This window comes from Thermobia domestica, chromosome 16 (assembly GCF_964235325.1).
Source record: "Thermobia domestica chromosome 16, izTheDome1.hap1.1, whole genome shotgun sequence".
Taxonomy (NCBI): Eukaryota; Metazoa; Arthropoda; class Insecta; order Zygentoma; family Lepismatidae; genus Thermobia; species Thermobia domestica.
In genome coordinates, this window is record NC_137469.1 from 136,859,202 (window position 1) to 136,879,273 (window position 20,072).

The 20,072-nt window shown below is 36.8% G+C and overlaps 1 protein-coding gene across 1 annotated transcript in view; it reads right to left on the reverse strand.

The window, feature by feature from the left end:
* The window catches only part of LOC145673451 (uncharacterized), a 94,636-nt gene that overhangs the window by 21,482 nt on the left and 53,082 nt on the right, over window positions 1–20,072 (reverse strand). Inside the window, exons 8-9 of the mRNA XM_081743163.1 lie at window positions 7,612–7,806; window positions 4,506–4,646 (exon numbers count right to left, since the gene is read on the reverse strand). Of these exons, the coding sequence (XP_081599289.1) occupies window positions 4,506–4,646; window positions 7,612–7,806 (336 nt within the window). The remainder of the gene's footprint in view (window positions 1–4,505; window positions 4,647–7,611; window positions 7,807–20,072) is intronic.

The following is a 20,072-nucleotide window of genomic DNA, read 5'->3' on the forward strand; positions in this document are numbered from 1 at the left end:
AACATCAGCAACAGCGTAAAAATTGTCAGATTTAAGAAGCTTAACACTCGGAGTTCCGAAGGCTATGTAACCCTACTATTTCAGGTGCTGAATTTAAACTTCCGTACTAGTGGAAGTGTCGAAATGAAAATTGCATTTTCGGGGAAAACCCGTTATGAGAAAGTGCTCGGGAAATTCCCGCAATTGAATGCACAAAGCATTGGAAATGAATACTTCAACAATAAAACTATTTATTTTAAGCTGGAAGATATTTAATTTCATTTAATACATTTATCTTATAAAATAGGAATTATTTCTTTGTTAATTGTTTTAAATTCATTTTCGAGAAAGAACCATCTTGTTAGTGCTAGGGAAATTCCCGTAATTGAACGAGCAAAGTATCGGAAGTGAACCTCAACAATAAAACAATTTACTTTACGATGGAAAATATTTGCCATATAAAATATTTTGAAACATTTATTTTATAATACATGAATTATACCTTTGTTTTAAATTAATATATTTGGTACTCATACTGTATTTGGCGAACGTTACTGAGGCTCCTGGAATGATTCGATCTACATTTGTTCGTTTGTCTGCCACTACCACACACACACATTACAGGCTACAACTTTCGGTCTTTTAAGTTTAAATTTTCCGGGTATAAACACGAGATACACTAAATTTCCTGCATAGATTTTGGCGGCATACCAACGTAAAATTTCAAAATGACATTTTTTTTTTTTTTTTAATAGCGGGTATCCACGGTACAAAGCGCGATTTTCGCTCTTTTAAAAACACATTTTCAGAGAGAAGCAAGAGACACTAAATTAGCTGTATATGTATTTTGGCGGCGATCAAGCGTAAAATTTCAAAACGGCGGTCATTTTTCAACTAGCGTGTATCCACGCTACAGGGTGCAATTTTCGGACTTTTAAGTTGAAATTTTGAGGGTAGAAGCAAGAGGCATTCTAAATTTGCTGTATAGATTTTCTCGGCGATTCAATATAAAATTTCAAAATGGCGGCCATTTTTTCAAAACAGTAGTGAACAGAGAATTGTTGCAAGTTGCGAGAATGCCAATCTTAATATATAAATCACATTTTAACACTTTTACCCCAAAGACATTTAAATATTTCGAAAAAACTTAATTAAACCCGAAAAAACCATATGGGCCCAGGTGGGTTGGTTTTTTCAAAAATACCCGGGTTTTTTCAAACCTTGTGGCCAACCCCCCTGAGAAGTGAGAATTGTACTTACCTTTAACATAATTCAACTAGCCTATTATTTTAGTCCATAATTCATCTTTTAACTTGGTTCTCACTAATCTTTATGACTAGTATTATAAAGCATTGGATGCAATGTCACAGCTTCAATAAACTTTTTTCATTTCTCTCTTTCTCTCTCTCTCTCTGTGCTCTTCTTTGTTGGAACAGAGCACTGGTGCAAATCCCGAGGGGATGAGGGGGACATGTCTCCTCCAATCTTGGAACTGGGAAGACTATCCCCCCAATAATCCGATTTGAAATAAGTTTTTTGAGGAGAAATGTCATGATTTGTGTCCGATTGCCACAAAGGAAAGTGAGATGAAATTGATGTCCCTTGCTCTATAATATATAACAGGTAGGGTTGCCATATTTCAAAAATGAAAATCCGGGCGGAACACTACTAAATTACGAGAATATTTGAAATGCTTAAAATGAAAAGAAGTGTTATATACTAATTTACTTCTTTCTATTATATAGAGTTGTTCAAGTATTACGCAATCACATTTTTAGTCATTTTGGTAGATCTTCTCCCCCCTAGTTAAGTTAACATAAGCAGATGATCTACACCCTCCCCAGATAAGCATTTTTTTTCATGTCTCAGGATCAGTTACGTTTCGTGGCTTTCAAAGTCTGTTTTAGCTCATTCAAGGTATGTTTCCTTTCACACGTTTTGTCTGTTCGAGTTTTTTAGAACGGTTAATTCAATGGCAATTAACGGTTAATTCAATGGTGTTTGTTTTCTTTAAAGAACTTCTTTCGTTGACTTTTTACTTTATTTCTGTTAGTTAAATCGTGAACTTATTTAAATCCGTATTTTATGTATTCAAGTTTATTTATTTATTTATTTATTTTTTTTTAACTTTTGAATTGCCATACTCGGAAGTTGTAGAGAATAATTATATACCTAATACTGTAAAAAAAACAAACTCTAATATTCCCTTCCTTTTTTGTTCGCTGAAATCCGGGACATTTAAGCGCCTTGAGAAATATTTTCGGAACCCAGATTTCGATTTCGTGAAGGTCCCGGATTTTCCGGGACGAATGGCAACCCTAACAGCAGGTTTACCTCAGAAATTAGATCCATCTATCGTAATATGAGTCTCATTTCCCCTACTTTAGAATAAGCCTCAAATCTGCCCGCCTCCCAATGTTGAAGACAACTCTGGTCCCCTTATCCTCCATAGCATTGTTTATTAACTTCATAAATATTCTGAACATTGCTTTAAAAATAATGGGAACGGTCTTACCCGTTCTCCCCAATGTTGAAGACAGATTTGCGCCGCTGGAACAGAGTCACAGGAAACTATAACACTTTGTGGGATGGACCCTTACTTACAAAAGTCTTGCTTCCGTGCAATTTCTTTAAAATTTACCGAAAGTAATTGTATAAAATTAGAAATAAATTGCTTTTGGTAACTAAGAAAAATGTAAGTTTCTGGCTACATTCCAGGTTTTTTCAAGGTTTTCTCGATACGAAAGTACATTTTAGGTTAAATCTAGGTTTTCCAGGCCAATAGACAACTATTTGCGGAACTGTTGCAATGTTGTTGAGTGCGTTTGTATGGGCGAACATTCTCACGAGCACCCCACCGGAAGTCAATACGCCTCAACGCATGTTCAGATTGACTCGTTTGAATTTTATCATGTCTTACAGTAGACGTTTAAAGTGATTGTTGAACCTTGATTCATGAACTTTACTAGCAATACTCCTTTGGGATACAAGAATATTTGTGCCATAACCTACCTGGCACACAACGTTTAGGTTTCTTTGGTAAGTGGATAAGACCCCACTCCAAAGATTACAGCTGGTTTTCGGCGTACACGCACGACAACTACATCTTATCGCCGGTCACAATTCTGTTCAACTGTTCTTCGCGCCACGTCGGGAGTGAAAGTTCACAGCATAGTCTATCCGTTATGATAAGTTCCTCATAAGAAAGACTTAGTACCCAAATGGCACAGAACTTGCGGTAGCCCAACTTTTCTGCCACTACCTCGTATACAATATAAAAATTTGTGGAAACCATGATGTAAGTTCTGATATCGGGAACCGACCAATTGCACGGACCTTTTTGTCTGTTTTTCCAGACGATTTCGATTGGTTGATTAGAGTTTAGCGTCCTGTTCAGCGGAAAGGTTACATGCTATCGCTTAACGTGGGACACGAAGCACATGAGCTCACCTGGAATCAAACCTGGGTCTCTCGCACCAAAGACATGTACTGTAACCATAGTCACGACGGGTTTTCTGAGGAGTTCATCACTGAGTACAGATGGGTGGTCATTTCTTTCCTTATCGTGTATATTAGTTCGTCCATCTTTAAATTCGCGATACTGACGTGCAACACTTCCACTCATCATGTTTGATCCATAAACGTTACAGTTAGCGATGAATTTCACCTGTCAAAAGTTGTTATACCCACGGAAAGCGTACCACTGCATGCACTTCACATTTCGATGTTTTTTCTATCGCAGCGTTTATTTTGCACTACATTTTCTAGCAGAAAGGTAAACTGCAACACAACCTGCTCTTTCCACTGTTCACTGCATACTGACCTACCGCGCTCAAAAGTACAGGACTAGAGTAGATATCTCCCAATACTTTTTGCACATGCATGATTTTTATTATTATTACTTATTATTACTTCTCTTGTTCTCGTAAAAATGTAGTATAGTGAAACCGTGCTGCAGCTTTCGAACAAAGAAGAAATAGGTACATTCCTCCTTCCGTAATTCAAACCTAACTTCTTGTATTTTAGGTCGAAGTCGAACCACGACACTTTTTCGAAAGGACAAACGAAAAAAGGCCAGATATAAATATTAATAGGACAAAAAATGCCGCATATTAGAAGAAAGGAATTTGTCCACAACTACTTACACGAGATTTCCTATCGTTGTTCATTTTCACAAAATTATCATCATCTACATCGTAAGTGGATCGACATGAGTATTTCCACTAATAGCATAAACGGTCTACTCTAATTTATTAATGCTACTTTTCAACTTCTATCATTGTTCCTTTTACAGAAGATACCTACCGCGTTTAAAAAGCACAAGAAACTAGTCACTCTTTGTTGGGATTCGAACTGATATCTTATAAGAGACAAGACGCGAACTATAGAAGTAGACGCAACCAAAATCCCGGTGATATGTGACTAGAAAATTGAAATGCACGTTATATCAAATATGTGCTCAAATTACATTACTAAAATGCTATGAATTTACTTCACATTGACATGTTACGATCTTCAATACTTACTCTTACCACGGAGGCCTCTCTCTGTTTTAGGACCTGATTTTCTTTCTCCTTTGGCAGCTTTCTCTGCTGATGCGTTCTCCTTTGCTTTCTTCTCTTGCCGTTTTCTTTCCCTTTCTTCCTTCTTCGCTTGCTCTTCTCGTTCTAAATAAATAAATAATAATAATATCTCTCTTCAATCTATACTGATAAAAATGAATATAATTTTGTATGTGTTAGCATTACGGTCGAACTGGATGACAAATTTTTAAACATGACACTACAAACCTCTACCAAATTGATCATATAATAATAAACCATAAGCACGCAATTTCAACAACAGACATAGGGATATATTGGGAGGCCCACGGTGACCATTATTTGGTAAGAGTGATAGTTCGACAAAGATTACCCAACAGAGCAATTAGAAGAAAGAAAAAGAGAACTAAGTGGAACAGTAATAAACTAAAAGAAAGTATCAATAGAAAAGCATATGAGAAAAAGATGAATTTGAATCTTAAGAACACTCAAAGTACAGAAAATATTGATGAAATATAGAATAGAATGGAGAAATGTATCGTACATGTGATAAAGAAAGGAGGGTTTCGATGAAAAATGCAAAGAAGCCATAAAGAAAATGAACGAAGCTGGAAGAAAGTACTATAACGGAAAAAAAGAATGTACTATCAAGAATATGAAGAGAGAAGAAAACAAGCAACTAAAATAAGAGAAAAAGAAGAGTGGATGGAAAACAAAGTAAAGGACATAGAAGAGTGAAGGATGGAACAATATAAAAGGAAAAAATGAAATGAAATCTTTAAGTTTTACGTCCCACGGTTATGCCGGTTAGGCTAAAGGAGACGGTGATTATGAGAGATGAGTGAAATGGTGGAATGAAGTAAGTGGGAGGAAACGGGAGTACCCCGAGAAAACCCACGAGCACGGTGTTTGTCCACCACAAAGTTCACTTGGCGGGGGCTGGGATCGAACCCGGGACCCCAAGCACCAGAGGTGAACGCTCTACCACTGAGCCACCGCGCCCCCCACAATATAAAAGGAAAATGTATAAAGTTATCAAGAACAAAGCTGCACATTTGCAAATATAAAAGGAGCAAGGTAATAGAATCAAGAGAACAGTGCATGGATAGATGTGTCGAATAGTTTAGAGGGCTTTTGGAAGAGCAAAACATAGAAAATGAAGAATGCAATGAAATCACCGAGGACACAAAAGAGTAATAAGGAACCCATTAGAGGGAAAATAGACAGCCATCCACATGCTGAAAGAGAATAAAGCACCACAAAAAGACACAACAGAGGCGTGATAGTTAAAGAAGAAGGAGACTAACTAAAATGTAAAATCTATATACATTGGAGAAATATGGAGAAGGGAATAAATACTGGTAAGGTTGGAATGCGAAGTTATCTTCCCTATTCACAAAAATGGCGATAAGTCTAACTACCATAACTACAGAGAGAACACCCTACTCAATCAAGAATATTCTCTATTCAATAGAATAAAAGAAGTAGAAAAATTAGATCCAGAACTAGAAGAAGCACAATACACCAAATATTTCCAGTGACATAGATCTTGCAAAAATTTTATGAATAGAATATTGACTTCCATGTACTCTTCAAAGATTACAGAAATGCATTCGATAATCTTACGTGAAATAAAATTTACAAATTTCATATACACCTTTGAACTATTTCTTCCGTGCGAAGAAAAGCAATCAGGTAGTAAAAAAGTAAATGACAATCAACCTTTTTTATATCACATCTTCTGAAATAATACATTAACCAGTTTTTTATTATTATTTATTTCTAATTATCTCTACTATTGCTCTTTTTTCCCGAAATTTTATGAACACTTCCTTGCAAGTAGTATGTGCAATTCCTAGTTAATAGTGTATTTTCTACATATAGAGTACATACGATTTTTTTCCAGCAAAATAAAAACTATGAAATATTATTGGCAACAAACGACATGTTTTTTTGATCTTCAAAAGTTATTTCTTTCTTCTTTTAATTTTCTCAAAAACTCCGCATGATAATTTACCCACAAGCATGTTATTTTGTCCAGCACGACTTGCTCAATAGACTAATGTTTTTCCCTTGGACAATATCTTAGTTACACAGAAATTAAAATTTAAATGAAATGAATCTTTTACTTTGAAATCGCCGTAGTAGTCAGATCTGAGTTTAGCGTGCTGTTTAGCAGTGTGGCTATGAAAGTAGTATGTGGAGATCTTGTCCGCAACTAACTTGGCCAGGGATTGAACCAGGGACGCCACGCACCAGAAATAAGCGCTCTACCACTGAGCCACAATGACCCCACTCCGTTAAAAAAAAAAAAAAAAACTACACATGAGCTGTTACAGCCATGCGTCCATTTTGTTCAGTTCAATAAGATCTGTCGATTGACGCATGTCTCATTTTTGGACATCATATTTTTCGTTAACCGCTGATAATATGGTAGAATTTGAATTTCGGCCCACACAGCTCATTTTATCCATTTAGCTCCGTACTATACTTCACAAGCTTCGAGTCTTTTCTATCGCTCATTCCTCATGTCCATGATGCTACCGATATAGCACAATACACTAAGAATAAAACTTATAAGTCTTTCTCGAACTATTTATATTCAGTAATAATAATAATAATAACACGCTTGACAGTTTATTTCATCACAGACTTGTAAAGACACGATTCATTTTCCAGGTCCAACTGCGAACAAATTCTGGATGTGCCAGAGTTGTTAAAATAGTTTCGAATTTAGTTCAATACGACACATGTCTCTGTACGTCAGTTACTGTATTACGTTTGATGTCTTTGAATTGGGCTTTCCCCTACTTCTTCCAACATTGAATACCCAGAAATAAAGCCCAATGATGTTAATAACTCTAAGATTTCTGTGCCATTTATCGTCCAAAAAGTGCAGATCTTCTTGTTAACATTGCAACAATAGGGATTCTACTGAGTGTCCTGTTTACATTTAGTGAAATTATCAATTATAGTAACATAAGGAAAGGAAAAACATTCTATCACGAGTTTCGTAATTTCAGCTTATTTGCCAGAATGAATATTGACTGTTATTTTTAGAACTTTTAATTATATATAAAAATTCACTCACCTAATTCTTTGCTGAGCTCCGTCAAATCAAAATCCAATGGATTCTGTAGAGCCCTTTCAATTAAGGCACCATTAACTTTTTCTTCTTTCTTAAATTTACTTTTGAGATCATGACGAGACCTTGAAGGAAACAGTGTCTGCATCAGAGAGAAGTCTGTGCCAATTGTGTTTAAAGCTTTGTAGAAGCGGATCGTTTCTGAAAAATAAAGAACAAAAAAACTTTTAATTTTAAAGTTAAACTGAAACCATTGCAACTTACATAAACAAATTTATACATAGCAGTCAACGTATAACCATACCTGGGACAGTAAAAAAAAGTTCCCGGAATTTCGTTGTAACTATTTATTACTACAATATAGGTACTCATTCACTTAATCGCCTTCAAAAGAGAGTCCCTGAGAATACACACGCTTATTCTATTGCTCCTGCCATTGCTGGAAACAACGTTGAAAGTCCTGTTTTGGTATGTTCCGAAGTTCAACCGTCGCGTTGGTTTGGATGTCTTCTACGGTGACAAAACGATTCGCAGAAACGAACATTCCCCTCCTCTACCAGCCTCCCTACTCACCGGATTTAGCACCAGCGAATTCCTCGCTCTTTCCCAAGATAAAATAGGCCTCAAAGGTAACCGTTTTGTCACCGTTACGAGCGGATCGACGACAAGGAGGATGACACGATATAAAAATAGTTCACCGATCTGTATTAGCAGTGCGACAAGAATTAAAACAGGACCTAACGCAAGCAACGCCAGGAGTTAACAAAATCAAAGACAGTCAAAATTCAGTCTTCTAAGATATGCGTAAAGTTTCAAGAAATAAAGGTAGTGAAAGAAGAAATGGATGAGTTACGCGAAGTATAACAAGAAATTAACACGGTAAGGGGGGAAATGAACGAGAAAGTGATTAAAATAAAAGAACAGCTTGAAGAAGAAGAATGAAGAAGAAGAGAAATTTTACGTATAACAGGTCATTAAAACAAACAAACAAACAAACAAACAAACACACACACACACACACACACACACACACACACACACACACACACACACACACACACATATATATATATATATATATATATATATATATATATATATATATATATACAGACGGTGATCAGAAAAATGGAAACACCTGAACGAAATTGCAACTTAACAGATTAATATGGTGTCGGGCCACCTTTCGCCTTCAGAATAGCCTTGATGCGACGTGGGATGGAGGCATAGAGGTCGTGAATGGTAGCAAGTGGAATTTTTCACCATTCCTCGTGTAGGACATCGGCCAGTTCTGTGAGAGAGGATGGAGGTGGAAATCGTCGCCGGAGTCGTGTTTCCAAGACAGATCACAGATGTTCAATTATGTTGAGATCTGGGGATTGGGCGGGCTAGGGGAGGTGTTGAACTTCATCCCGATGTTCCTCAAACCACGCTGCAACAACGCCAACTGTGTGAATGGGTGCATTATCATCCTGGAAGATGGCGTCATTGTCCGGGAACAACATCCGGACCATAGGATGCAGGTGGTCTCCTAAAATTGCGACATAATCGTTGGCAGTGATTCGTCCGCTAAGTGTGACCACAGGACCCAATGATAACCATGATATGGCGGCCCACAGCATCACCGAGCCGCCGCCATGTTTCACAGTTGGGCGGAGACACTGCAGATCATAAGCTTCTTTGGGCGTTCTCCACATGTAAACACGGCCCGTGGTTGGGAATAGGGTGAAGGATGACTCATCCGACCATATCACACGTTTCCAGTCCTCAAATGTCCAAGTTGCATGGTCACGGCACCATTTGCAGTGTGCGAAAGCGTTATGGTCCCTGATGAGCGGTTTGGCCCGTGCAACACGAACCCGTAAGTTCATGTCATGTATTTCGCGGCGGACTGTGATTGTCGAAACAGGGTGGGGGAGGTACTGATTGAGTTCCTCCGTCACTTGCTCCGCAGTGGCACGAAGGTTCTGCGTGACAATGCGCTTTAATACCCGGCGTGACCTGTCACTCATGATTTTCTTCCGCCCACTGTTCCGCTTCCCCGATGTGGTTTTCCCGTGTGTTGTGTAGGCCGTCATCACCATCGACACTGTCCCACGCGATACACCTAACACAGTAGCCACTGCCGTCACGCTCACTCCACATAACCGCGCACCAACAATTTGCCCTCTTTAAAACTCTGAGAGGTCTCCCATTTTACACTACCTCCGTCTGCTGCAGCCACTAGACACTGCTGTTCCACTGCGCCTGACGTAGTATGGAGACCGACCTAACACACCAACACCAGCGGTCCGGCGCTGCGGGCGCCACGACACCACTGCCAACCCATACATCTGACGTGTTGCCAACTACAGGTGTTTCCATTTTTCTGATCATTATCTGTATATATATATATATATGAAAGCACAGTTAAGACACCGTAAAAGGACAAGAAGTAAGTCAATGTAAACGTAAATCAAACTGCCATACAGCAAGCCTCAACTCGTCACAATCGCTACGTCATAATGTATGTGAAGCAAGCAGTGACGAAGAACGATTGGAATTTACCATTAAAACACAGTGTTGTCCAGAAAATAGATGAAGTAAAGACTTCAAGAACAAATCAACAAAAACGAAAAGGAAAACTAATGAAGTGCAAGAAGTGAATTCAAGTGCAAGTAAATTAAGCAGCGACAATCGAAGTGCGCGCGCATCCTATCCGAAACTGAATATGACGGTAATCATATGCATGTACATGTACCAAATAATTCTCAACAATTAAGGATGTTTAATCACGCAACTATGACCTTACCTAACCTAAATTGCAAATAGTGTAACTCAACAGGGTGCAGTAAATGAACCATATGGAAGTACAATTTTTGGAAGTAGTATAATTTTAGAAAAACGGTTACTAATAGGTTGAATGATTTACCTCATTTGATGACGGAGCTGACGTTCCTACTGCACTATCGTTCATACAATGTTTAACCCTTTAATTGGCAAGCATTTATAGCATTACCATTAAAATATTTAGTTTTACGGTTGAACCATGTCTTCCTGATCATAATCTCGTAATTTTGAAGTATTTTTGTACTTTGGTTACAAAATACAGGGTGTTTATTTCAAAGCAACATTGCCATAAAACAGATCTTATGTGTAGCTATTGAGCAAGAAAACCACAACTAAAATATAAAGAACTTTCACGAAACGTAGGAGATAAAGTTTCTGCAATACTAAATTTGACTGTCCCCTGTTGACAAAGATTAGAAGTATAAGAAGCGACTCTCAAATCATGTATATGAATATTGTATGAACGCAATAACGCCAATTAAATGATCACGGAAGTTTTAATTCCTGCGGATAACGCAATAGAATGCAATGTTGCTTGAGAGCAAACTGCCAAATAAAGGGTTAAGAGAAGCTAATGTCGTAAGGATTAACTCGAATCAATTGTTACCGTTATTGCCGCTGTTATTATAGGGCTCAGTTAATGCGTGGCTAAAGTCTTTTTAAATGTTTCTATGCATTAAAAAAAAAAAAAAGTATCGTTAAAACATTTTTATCAGCCAGCATAAATCCAATAGGTTAGTTGTCTGTAAGAATAGTCATTTTAACCCAAGCATACATAATACTGCAAAAGATTTTGAATTCGCACATTTTCAAACGTTGCAAGAGTTATTACCTATGGTACCAGAGTAATGTTACTGATAGACGTAGCAAAAGAATTACCATATCAATTATTATGAAAATTGACTTTGCAGACATCCCAATCACCTTCAGAATTATCACTAATCGAAAGAACAGAAAAGTTACAATGACAAAGAGTCCAGTAACAGTATAAAGGTTAACGTCCGATGCTGGTAAATCAAATCGCTAAGAAAAAATAAACCAAGAAAAATCATAGTGATGGAGAAGCTACTAGAAATAAGAAAGGGCAAATATCGGAAACGAAACGCTTCGAAGAATGAGCAGAAACATGGCGATGCAAGTCAACAGTATACTCCTGATGAAGAATGACCAGACAAGGTCACCAATTTGAAGAAACCATAATAAAACAATATGGATACCAAAATGTGTCTCACTCGAATCAAAACAATCAGAATCAATATTGTCAACAACAAATCAAAATAAATACCCTACTTAATACAAGGAAAATTAGATGGAAGTCTAGAAGTCTAGAAGCCATAATATATTATGGCTTCCACCACTGTGTACCAATATATTATTTGTGGTACACAGTTGGAATACGACTCGATCTGAGAAGTGAAATAGAAGACAAAGAAGATGATGATGAAAAAAAGGTGTTCCACACACACGCCCAAATGAAGGTTGAGGTTAACCAAATGGAGTCAGCAGTTCCATTGGATAGCGGGAGCCTGGTGTCACTTGTAAGTACAGCGGCTTGGATTAAAGCAACTCATGATGTCCCGTGTACTCGGCTACAATCGGCCAACAACGTGGTCCTTGTAGACTTCATAGGGAAGACAAACGGTATAACGAATTTGTGGTCAATCACCTTAGTGAAGAGTGTCATATTGGGTTAGACGTACTTTGCAAACTGGAGACGAGACTATTATTATTTTAAATACAGTATATCTTGTAATATCTTTAATTCTATGGTAAGTACTTGTAGTTTGTTCATTCTAGGTTGTGTTTGTGTATTATATTCTGTATTTGTGTTTGTATATTAGATGTATGACAAAGCATTTTACATCTTTTGTATCAGGTATTATTACCCTTATTTTTGGAATTCTTAAGGGATAGTCCTTTCGGGCACTAATCGTATCCATCTTAACAGACCCAATCTAGTTTGTGTACCTTTGTGTGAATGTTTGGATTTGGCAACTCTGACTTCCACCGGAAGTCGATATGTTGTGATGAGGGCAGATATAGAGAATAGTGCTGTCAAAATCAGTTTTTGAAAAAAACGGTTTTTGAAAAAAGTGAAATTTCATAAAACTGAAATGTCAGTTTTAAAAACTGAAAACTGCTTTTGCGGTTTCGGTTTTCAGAAAACCGGTTTCCTCAAAAACAGCAAATGTCTCAAAAATTCGACAGCACTATACAGTCGCCAGATGGAGGGAAATTTCTCTTGCCGTAGGGAAGAAATGCTCAAAATTTCCAGAGGGGAAAGAAATTATCTTTTCTTAAAACGTCTTAAAGTGTAGGGAAATTCTTGTTGAGTATACTTTTACGATTGGCAGATTAAAAAAATAAGTTGCAATTTTTCACAAAGAGAGACGGCTATCGTTATCGAAAAAAAACAAAATAAAACATGATCGGTGTTTCCTTCACTTATAAACTATTGCAGGTGTCTGGGACTTGCAATAAGAAACCAGTCAACACATGCAAAACCATAACATTCACATTTATCGAAGTGGCAAAAAATCTCCAATAAAATCGTGTATTGCGATCTAGATTTTCTTTTTCTTTCTTTTTTTTAAGAAAGGGAGGTGGTGCTTTTTTGTTAACAAAAGAAAAAGTTGCAGTACTATTTTTAAAAAGAAGGAGAAAGAGTATTATTATTATTATTATTATTTAAAAAGGAATCTATTTATTACAAACTTCAAAGACTCGATTGCGTCAGTGTTAAGACTACTTAATGCCTGTTGGTTCTACTGTAGAAATGCCGTGCTGTGTGCGTGGGTGTTTTTTTTTTTTATTATTATTAGAAAGAGAGAGAGAGAGAGAGAGATATCATATTTTTAAGGACAATGTTATTTGAAACTTTACTTACAATTGTAGTAGTAGTTATTGAAATAATAATAATAATAATAATAATAATAATAATAATAATAATAATAATAATAATAATAATAGATTTAAGCGTAGGGAATTCGTATGTAAAAAAGGTAATTTCTGATGCTAGAATAGGGAAATTTAATGCGAATCATCTGGCAACACTGTTTCGGCTTTCTTTGTTACTGTTCAAAAAGTAATAGTCGGGTAACCAGGGTCAATTTTCGGCTCAGTTGGAGGCAGGAATGCAACTTCGGATGAATATTGTATGGCCCATGGGAAGTTTAAAAATGTTGACCATCTGGGAAGAGCAGCTGCTCCAAGATGTTCCCCAAATCCAAGAAGGCCGCCATCAAGCAGCCATGGGTTTCTCATTACCGCTCTTTAACGCTAACAGAAACACATGGAATTGTCTTTTCCTTCCTTTTGAAATATTCAAAATTCAGTTTTAATATTTAAGTAAATTAAATCTTTTTCCGTATGCATAAGTTTTTCTTATTCTATTTCTTAGATATGAGGTTGTTTTTTGTTCTGTTACATTACATTTCAATTGGTAAAGTTATGGGGTAAATGTGGTAATGTAACTTGCTAAATCATTTTGGTTTTTAATTATAACTATTCCAGTTACATATTTTATTTTATAAAGTCAGTCAATGAAAAAGTTTGCACTTTGAAATTTACAGAATGTAAAATTTAATAACAATAACAGATCTGAAACTGCAAATACAATTTCAATAGGAAATAATTATAAAATCATACAAAGAAAGACATTTTCCTGATGCAAGTGATGGAAAACCTCTATGCATCATCACTACTGTTAATTGCCATGTTATTATACTGAACTTTACATAAATTTGTGCAAGGTAAACTAGCTTAGGAACAGCAGTAAGTATCTTGGGTACAATTTTACAGTAGCAACAAATGAATTGTAGTATTTCATCTGGCGCTGCTTTACATCCTAGTCACTGTATTCGCAGGGTGTTGTTACTCAGAGTCCATTCATGACCTGGGGTGGTGGGATTGTAGGCTTTGGAACCAGAGCGTTTCTCCAGATGCCGCATTGATAGTTAGCTCGAGCAATGTGAAGTTGAAGGGATGATTGACAGGATAGAAGATTTTCTGGGTTTATTTCTCCACCCTTTGTACAATACAGTTCATATCTTAACGAATTTACATCTGCCATCTTTTCCACATAATTCACATACTAGTGACTTGATAGAAGCTGTTAGTTCTTCGGCTATGACCCAGCTTGTTCCCAGATTCTTACATATAATAGTGTGTTCTTTTGATTCAAGAACCAACTTAAGAATGGAAACTTTTCCTTTTCCGGAGAAGGCTGAAACCGTGTTACCTCCTGAAAGTGAATGCACTCCAGGCAAAGCAGAAAGAAAATCATTCACAGCTATGTCTGCACGGATTGATTTCTTGACTTGGTCCACAATGGCTTGAAATGCAATTATCTGAGGGTAATTTTTCTTTCTTGAAGTAATAATATATATATATATATATATATATATATATATATATATATATATATCCATGTTTCTGTGTGGTAAGATTGTAAAACAAAGCGATTACAAATACGTCTGTGTCATCGTTGGACGGCAACATGCAGCAACATTTTAGTGTCAGTCTCCTTATGTGTGCAGAACAACTCCGGAACAGAATGGGAGTCATTGGAAGTCATGCAGACGCATTCTTCACCGCGGGTTACGCCGAGTTGTTTCCTGTAAGTCTCCTTCTCCAATTCCTTTGTAAGGAAGGTGACCAATGCCATTTTGTTTTCTAAGCATTGTAGGAACTGACTCCATGACCGCACAACGTAAGACGGTAGGATAGCACTGTACTGTAACGAGGCTGGCTGTGACTGTACTCTTCTCTGTCGTTCAGTCTTTTATGGTAGGGCAGGCATAAACATCATAAACAACATCTATTTGTTTGAAATGGAACCTAGTAATGGTATCGAATATCTTCTGGCACATACGTCGAAACTTCACTGAGTTTTAGATCTTCAGTTTTGGGGGGCCATTGCTGTATGGACAAAGCGTTTTTCAATATGTGTTTCGGCAGTAACTTTGCAACGGTTTGCAGTTTGATATCATCCTCACTTAGGCCTTCAAATCTCTCCTGCTCTTTTCTTAATTTGTAATTCTCACGGATGACATCTTCCATTTCCAGCGTGATGGGAGAGATCACAGTTTCTCTTTTTTCGATATCGATGAACATTAACTCAGGAAATTTGTTTGAAATGTGACGCACAAGATTCTTCTCAAAGGAGGGTCTGAAATCCAGTTCATGACTTCTGAATTCTTTCAGCAGGATCTCATGTAATACTTCAAAACGAACTGTTTTCGGATTCTCAATGTGGTTCTCACAGAAACAATACACTTTTTCCATTGCCTGCGCTTCAATACTTCCAATTCCACTTTTCTGTGCGATTTCAGATTCGATGGCGGGCTCAAGAATTCTGGTAAAATTTCTATAACAGGAATTCTGGTATTTACCTTCACATGAGGTCTTTAATATACAACTTGCGTCGGGTTAACAGGATTTTTTTCTTTCTTTCTTTTATATGCCTCATTGCTGCTTCCTTGATGTTTTCACTTGCTCTGGTTACTTCACAATTATTTAATCTTTTGGAAGTTCAATCCTTTTGCATATTTGTCTTTTTTTTATTTTATTTTATTTATTTTTTTTATTATTATTATTACGGAATATGCACTGAGGTGGTAGTATATCAGATGTTGTAGATGACGAAGTACCAGCACTGGACAATGTTGTTTGGGTGCATGATTTATGTAGATCCGCTGCTGGTACATCACGTGAAGCTACTGACTTTTTTAATTTTTTCAAGCTTCTGCTAATGTATGAATCTTTGGTAACATTGTCGGTGATAAACAATGGGTTTGTTAGCAACGTCTGGGAAGTAGTCTCAAGGATTACGCTGTGGCTTTGTATCTTTGCAGCGTTGCATAATTTCCCAGGAAGATGAAGAACGCATTTGTCTTAGGGATCCTCCCCTTTCTCCACATATGATATAGATGTCACTCATTTCATCTAATATATATAAAAAAGAAAACACAAATATAAATACGTTCAATATGGAGGTACATGCATTTACATTACAAGTGATTTCATACACATTACTTATGATCATATGAAAAAGATTGCGCCATATTTTTAATGCGCGTTAATATAATAAAAGGATGTGTTTAAAAGAACCACGAGTATCATTAAGAATTATGTTGTTTATGGCTGTTTTACGGAGGCCATCATGGAGCAACTGCTCTTCCCAGATGGAGAACGTTCCTGTTTGAACTTCCCATAAACTATTCAACATCTTCACAAAGAAGGAAAACCTTTCTATCTATCGCCGTTACATTGTTATGTAGGGTACTGAGAATGAGGCTGCTTCAAGGCGACCATCTTGAATTTGGGCGGCCATCTTGGGACAGCTGCTCTTTCCAGGCGGGCAACGTTCATTTTTGAACTTCCCATGGTCCATATAATATTCACCCGAAGTTGCATTTCCTGCCCTCAACTGAGCCGAAAAAACCACAATAGGGGATCTGGCTGCCGGACTACAACATTCAACCATTAACACAACCTTACCCTCACACCCTAGTAACAGGATATTATTCTTTGTGAGTGAAAATTTGGTATCAGATTTTATAAGCACAAAGCTTTCCAGTGCAACAGACAGTCTACTGCTTCTGTACACAATCTCATATATATTTTATTTCTGCTGAGCAAATGTAGGGTTAATGTTACATTCAGAAAAAAAGTAGAACATAGAACAAGGACGAAGTCTACGATGTATTTTCTTGAATTAAATATTAAGTTTCATTTTGACACTAACGTTTCACAAAGGCTAATGAACCAAACTATAAATTTATAAACAAGGCTAGAAAGCCAGGCAGGCGACGGAACGTGTATTGTACATTAACAGATTTGTCGAATTTGCAGACTGCAGTCCACTGGCACTGCTACCGTCGTAAACTAGATTTATCACGGAAGAATCATTCTGTTCAGTGCCTCACATGGACATCTGGTACTGGTATTACCATCAATTTAGGCATTTGATATCATTTCTTAGTTGAGATATCAACAACAAGTTTATAAGACACTGATTCATACAGGTAGCGATACAAATATAAAAGATCTCAGTCTAAGTGGATGAGGTTTCAAATTGAATTTCATGAGTTGCATGTGTAGTGATCTTAAATAGGGATATACCTTATTTTCTATTTAGCTGTGACTTGTACAACCAACGAACTATCCCTTTCGCACAGTGCTGCACATATTACCATAATCGTCTTGGAAAAAAAAAAGTTAAAACACACACATAAATCAATACAATTGTTTCGATTGATAGATGCTTTCACAATTATTAAAAGGTGTAATTAAAAACAGCATTGTTTCTGCTTTGAAAAGGACAAACATAGTTTAACTTATAAAACCGCAAACACGGTTTCGGGCGGCTTTCGCTTTCGAAAAGAGCTTTCGCAGATCCCGTTTGGAAATCCGCAAACCGCATTTGCGGTTTCGGTTTCAAAAACCGCATTTGCAGTTTCGGTTTTGAAAACCGCTTTTGCGGTTTCGGTTCGGTTTTCTCAAAAACCGAAAACCGCAAATGTCACAAAAATTCGACAGCACTAATAGAGAATTTACTTTATCACCGAATGTACATTAAAACTTATTTTGCCATTACTTCGGAGTTCTTCCTTTCCCCTACTTTAGTTACTAAGGTAAATTAGCTTATTGTTATTTCGGTTACAATCTCTTTTACACCCTTTTAGTTGCTGAAGCATTGAAAGCGCAGGAAGTGAGCCATGATCGGAACATGTAATAGCTGAAAGGTTCGAGAACCGGACTATACGCTGAATGTGGCATCAGTTCAATTTCTCAAACCAGCTACAGCTTATTCCGGATCGTTGAAGAGAGATAAGGTTTCGTGTTATCTTGCTGCAGGAGGAGTCAATTAGTCAATTTCTGTTTATTACCTGTCTATCAATTAGGGTTACCACAACTTAACGTTTTCCCTGTACGTTTTACGTCTTTGTGGTAAATTTTACGTTATACGTATGATAACCCTGGACATTTTAAAAGTGTTATGTTGTTGTTTTTTTAATTAGAAGTACTAAGTTCTCACACACTGTTAACAATGCAAACTAATAATGTAACAGTATTCAGAGTGAAAATGCTGCAGGTTGCAGTCTTACCCCATCTTACGAGAATAATTAAGTTTCTAGCATCTTAGCCTTCGTCTATGAACACTGCCTCCATCACATCGCAGTTTCGATGAACCGTGATGTACTGGTATCAGAAACAGAAGCTACTGTGAACTAATAACAGCAGAAATCAAACTGGTTGTAAATTTCGATATGTTCTGCAAAGATTTTTTGAATAATGAAAAAGGATTTGGAACTGTTAAGACATGCAAGTAATCAATAAAATACAATTAAAAGGGAACAAAGATTGTGTAATACGCTTAATTGGTTTAGCGTCCTTTTTAGCACTAAAGCTATATCAGACGAAACCCTAAAGGTTAACGTGGGATCCGAATCACATGAGACCCCGTCGGGAATTGTAATACGCTTTTTTATGTATTGTGTGTTGCAATTATTGTTGTCCCAGTTTCCAATTACAATTATTCTACATTACAAAGCATAACTAGGTATATATATATATGTATTGTTATATGTAAATTCTGAATATTGCACATCTTCCTTTTTTCAATCTAAAAATCGTAAAATCTTACTTTCTCCTTACATTTTGGCAACCTACTATGAGTGCACGGTACTTCTAACACACAATGACATAATCCACTCCAATTATAATCAAAGAATTGATGATATGACCTACTTTCATAAAAAGGCGAGGTTCTAGCAAATCTAGCGAAATTTCTTGACATACATAATATCGTTCTGTTGTGATCAACTACCTCATCACTTTTGCACAAGTTTCGGGTTGCTTCTGTCGCGTTACGGTTTAGTTCGAACTCATGCAGCAAAACTTCCCGAATTACACTTGGTTAAAACGATTATCAAAGCACACACAAAGCGCAGCACCACTATCTATAAGCGTGCTAGTGACCTTTATAGCTTGAATGCTTCGGTCATATGACACACACACCATACACGGATGCACATATGCAACCGCTGGAAAAACTATGAGACTTACTCTTGTGCACATATATTACAAATTTTTCGACAAACTTCAACCAGGTGACCAACTTTCGAATTATTCCTAATTTAATTTTTCTTTTAATTATACAGCCATCCTCAAAACTGCATTTCATCTGAAGTCAAACTTTCATTGAAGTCTATAAAATACTGCTGGATTTTTTTTTTTTTTTTTTTTTGAGGGGGTGGGGTGCGCTGGAGGAGGATAAATTTCAGTGCTCGCGTAACCCACATTGTAAATAAAACTTAAGTAACACGGCTATAAATTTGAGACAAATAGGTAGTTCTACCTACTTGTTTTCCACTATCTCAGCCACCGAGGTACCAGGGGAGAGCCGGAAGTTAGGTTGTGGAAGGATTTTACAGAAATCAAAGCTGAATGTTAAATAAAATTTTTCAGTGTGTTCCTATGTCGATTTCATTTAACCCGCTAATTATTTAAGATACGTCTAATATAACGATAGCCTATTACTACATAAATATTATTAACTTCGTGATAAATTTCAATAGATCTAAAAAGTCTAGCTTTTGTATATTTGCCAATCAGCAATCCTGCCCGAGTAT